General features: G+C 33.5%; 1 protein-coding gene and 1 pseudogene across 1 annotated transcript in view; one reads left to right on the plus strand and one right to left on the minus strand.

Moving 5' to 3' along the window:
• LOC125027255 overlaps positions 1–447 on the plus strand; it is a 5,853-nt pseudogene extending 5,406 nt beyond the window's left edge.
• Positions 442–2,500, minus strand: part of LOC125027254 (proteasome subunit beta type-1-like) — an 8,883-nt gene continuing 6,824 nt past the window's right edge. The window contains exons 4-5 of the mRNA XM_047616220.1: positions 1,156–1,310; positions 442–779 (exon numbers count right to left, since the gene is read on the minus strand). Of these exons, the coding sequence (XP_047472176.1) occupies positions 642–779; positions 1,156–1,310 (293 nt within the window). The 3' untranslated portion in view covers positions 442–641. The remainder of the gene's footprint in view (positions 780–1,155; positions 1,311–2,500) is intronic.

The raw sequence follows: 2,500 nt of genomic DNA on the forward strand, positions 1-2,500 counted from the left end.
CATTTGTCACAGGCGAGTAAATTTTCTTCTCATTCTTAAGTTTCATTAATACTAGGTACACTGGTAATACTCATCATAAGAGAAGTAGAAATAGGAGTTGGTGAGATGAATTCCTCTCAAGTAATTTTTTTTTTCTATAAGAGCTATGGTTGGTGGTAATAGTAGATATATTTGTATGCAGAAAAGCATTTGTTGCTTTTAATTACATTAATTTTATTTTAACAGCTGGCAATGGCAGCAGGAATAGAAACTACGCTTATTCATGATGCCGGAAGAACTCAGGTGGAAAAAGGTTCAGCAACTGTCTTAGCTGTAGGACCTGCATCTGTAACAGCTGTAGATAAGATTACAGGAAATCTTCCTCTTCTCTAAGGTTTCCTTCCTTCTGGGGAATTTGTGATTTTCTTCTTTGTATATATGAATTTTTAAATAAACAGAAAAGATTTATTAAACTTTTATTCAAAATGTTCTGAAACCTACATCCATGTAAAGAAATAAACATGCTTCACTTTAAATGACATGAATAATATAGACATTGCATTCAGTTGACAAGTAATTACGGCTTTGGAAAATAATGCGATTCCACACAATGCAAATTCAATTTAAGGTTTCTGCGAAAATTAATGAGGTTCTCCACACATCTAATCCATGCGCAACTTTATATTTTCTTCTGAAGTTCCATCCTTAGTTATGGTGTAAATAATGATGCCATCTCCAGTATTAATGTCACGCTCAGCAGCAGACACAAAGGAATCATGAATCAGCTGGCGAGCAAGTTCCTGAAAAGAGCGAGTATTTTACTTGAAATATGACAAAAAATTACCAAGTTCTTAAACAATGGGAATAATTCATTATACATTTCCTAGATGTTTATGAAATGTTGCTATATATGCTGATATCAAAGAAGTATAGTTCCAATAATTTCATCACTTAGTACACTGTATTTTTGGTATAAAGAATTATTTCATTATAATGACATGGCTTAAACTTATTTGGTAAAATACGTGCAGAAATTTTTTTTTTTTTTTTGCTTGAGCAATTTTTCATCAATTTTATAACTGCGTAATGTTTGTGAATGTCTCCTGACAAATCCCACACCGGGAAATCTTCTCTAGAGCTAGATACTACCGCAGCTCTTCATTCGCTCTGCCTTACCTTGGTCATTTTAGGAGGATCCACACCCTCCATGTTAAAGGCACCAACTTGATTGTCCAGGAACGGCTGAATGAGTGATACAGATGCTCCTGCAGCACTGAAAGTCAGCTTCTCCATATGGCCTACTGGATCATAGTGATAAACAACTCCTTTGCCTGGTAAAAGGGAAAGGGGAAGGGGAATTAGTTATAAACCCTCAGCTCATAACCTATTGATGCCAGTATGGTATCCTGCATGCCATGTCCACTGTGATTATAGTTTATTAATCTTATTTACACAGATGGCACCGCAAGTGCTCTGTCAGCGAAGAATCAACCACTAATTAAGATGATTTCACCTGTTTATCCTTTCCCTTGACTTCTGGAAAGATTCTTATTTATTTTTAATTTTTTATTGCTATTTGTCTTCTTCATAACATTGTAATAATCAACAGAGACAAAGGAATGGGAAAATAAGGCGAGATCAGGCCTGCTAGTTGATCTATAGTAACAGCATTTGTGAAGCTGTCTGGATGAAAAAAGTAATAAATCTTCTATGGATAGTGCATATACCTGCACCAATGGATTAAATTCCTTATGTTGAAAGTATGGGCTGTGTTAATAATCAATACATAAAACAAAAGTAAATATTCATACAGATCAATAACTACAATGGCCATAGACATATCTTGAATGCACTGGGTTGGCCTCTATTCACTCAGTTATTAAGCTTACACGGAGAAAGCAAACACTGCCCCCATCCGAAATACACCTCCACACACATCAGGATTATCTTTCTAACTCTTCCAGCTAATGAAATGTGTACAGACATACAAGAATATCTACTGCCTTATTATCTCTAATATGATGCAACACTAATTACATATGTAACTCATTATTATAGTGTTCCATCTTCAGTTGTATTTCAGGTCAAGTCAAATGTATTTTTGATATACGTCAAGCTAATCTTGAAATATATCCAGAACAAATACTACACATCCCATGTTATGATGCAATCATTAGTAAGATATAGAGGATATTTATTTATTTATTTATTTATTTATTTATTTATTTATTTATTTATTTATTTATTTATGGCTATGATAATTTGGCCAGAAGTTGGGATACATAATCATTAATCCTTGCAGTAAGTAACAAATCAATGACACTCTTTTTCCCCCAATTTTAATAGTATTCATGTTTTGAGAACCAGGCCACTAAAGTTTTCAAAAGCAAAAAATTAGGTGATATCAATAATTTCCTTTATAATGTTTTTAACAAAAACAATATATTCACTTGTATACCAGGTTTTTCACCACAAGTTTTCAGGTTAAAACTCTAAGGGCAATGGATAGCTGCATAGTATT

Source organism: Penaeus chinensis, chromosome 7 (genome assembly GCF_019202785.1).
Source record: "Penaeus chinensis breed Huanghai No. 1 chromosome 7, ASM1920278v2, whole genome shotgun sequence".
NCBI lineage: Eukaryota > Metazoa > Arthropoda > Malacostraca > Decapoda > Penaeidae > Penaeus > Penaeus chinensis.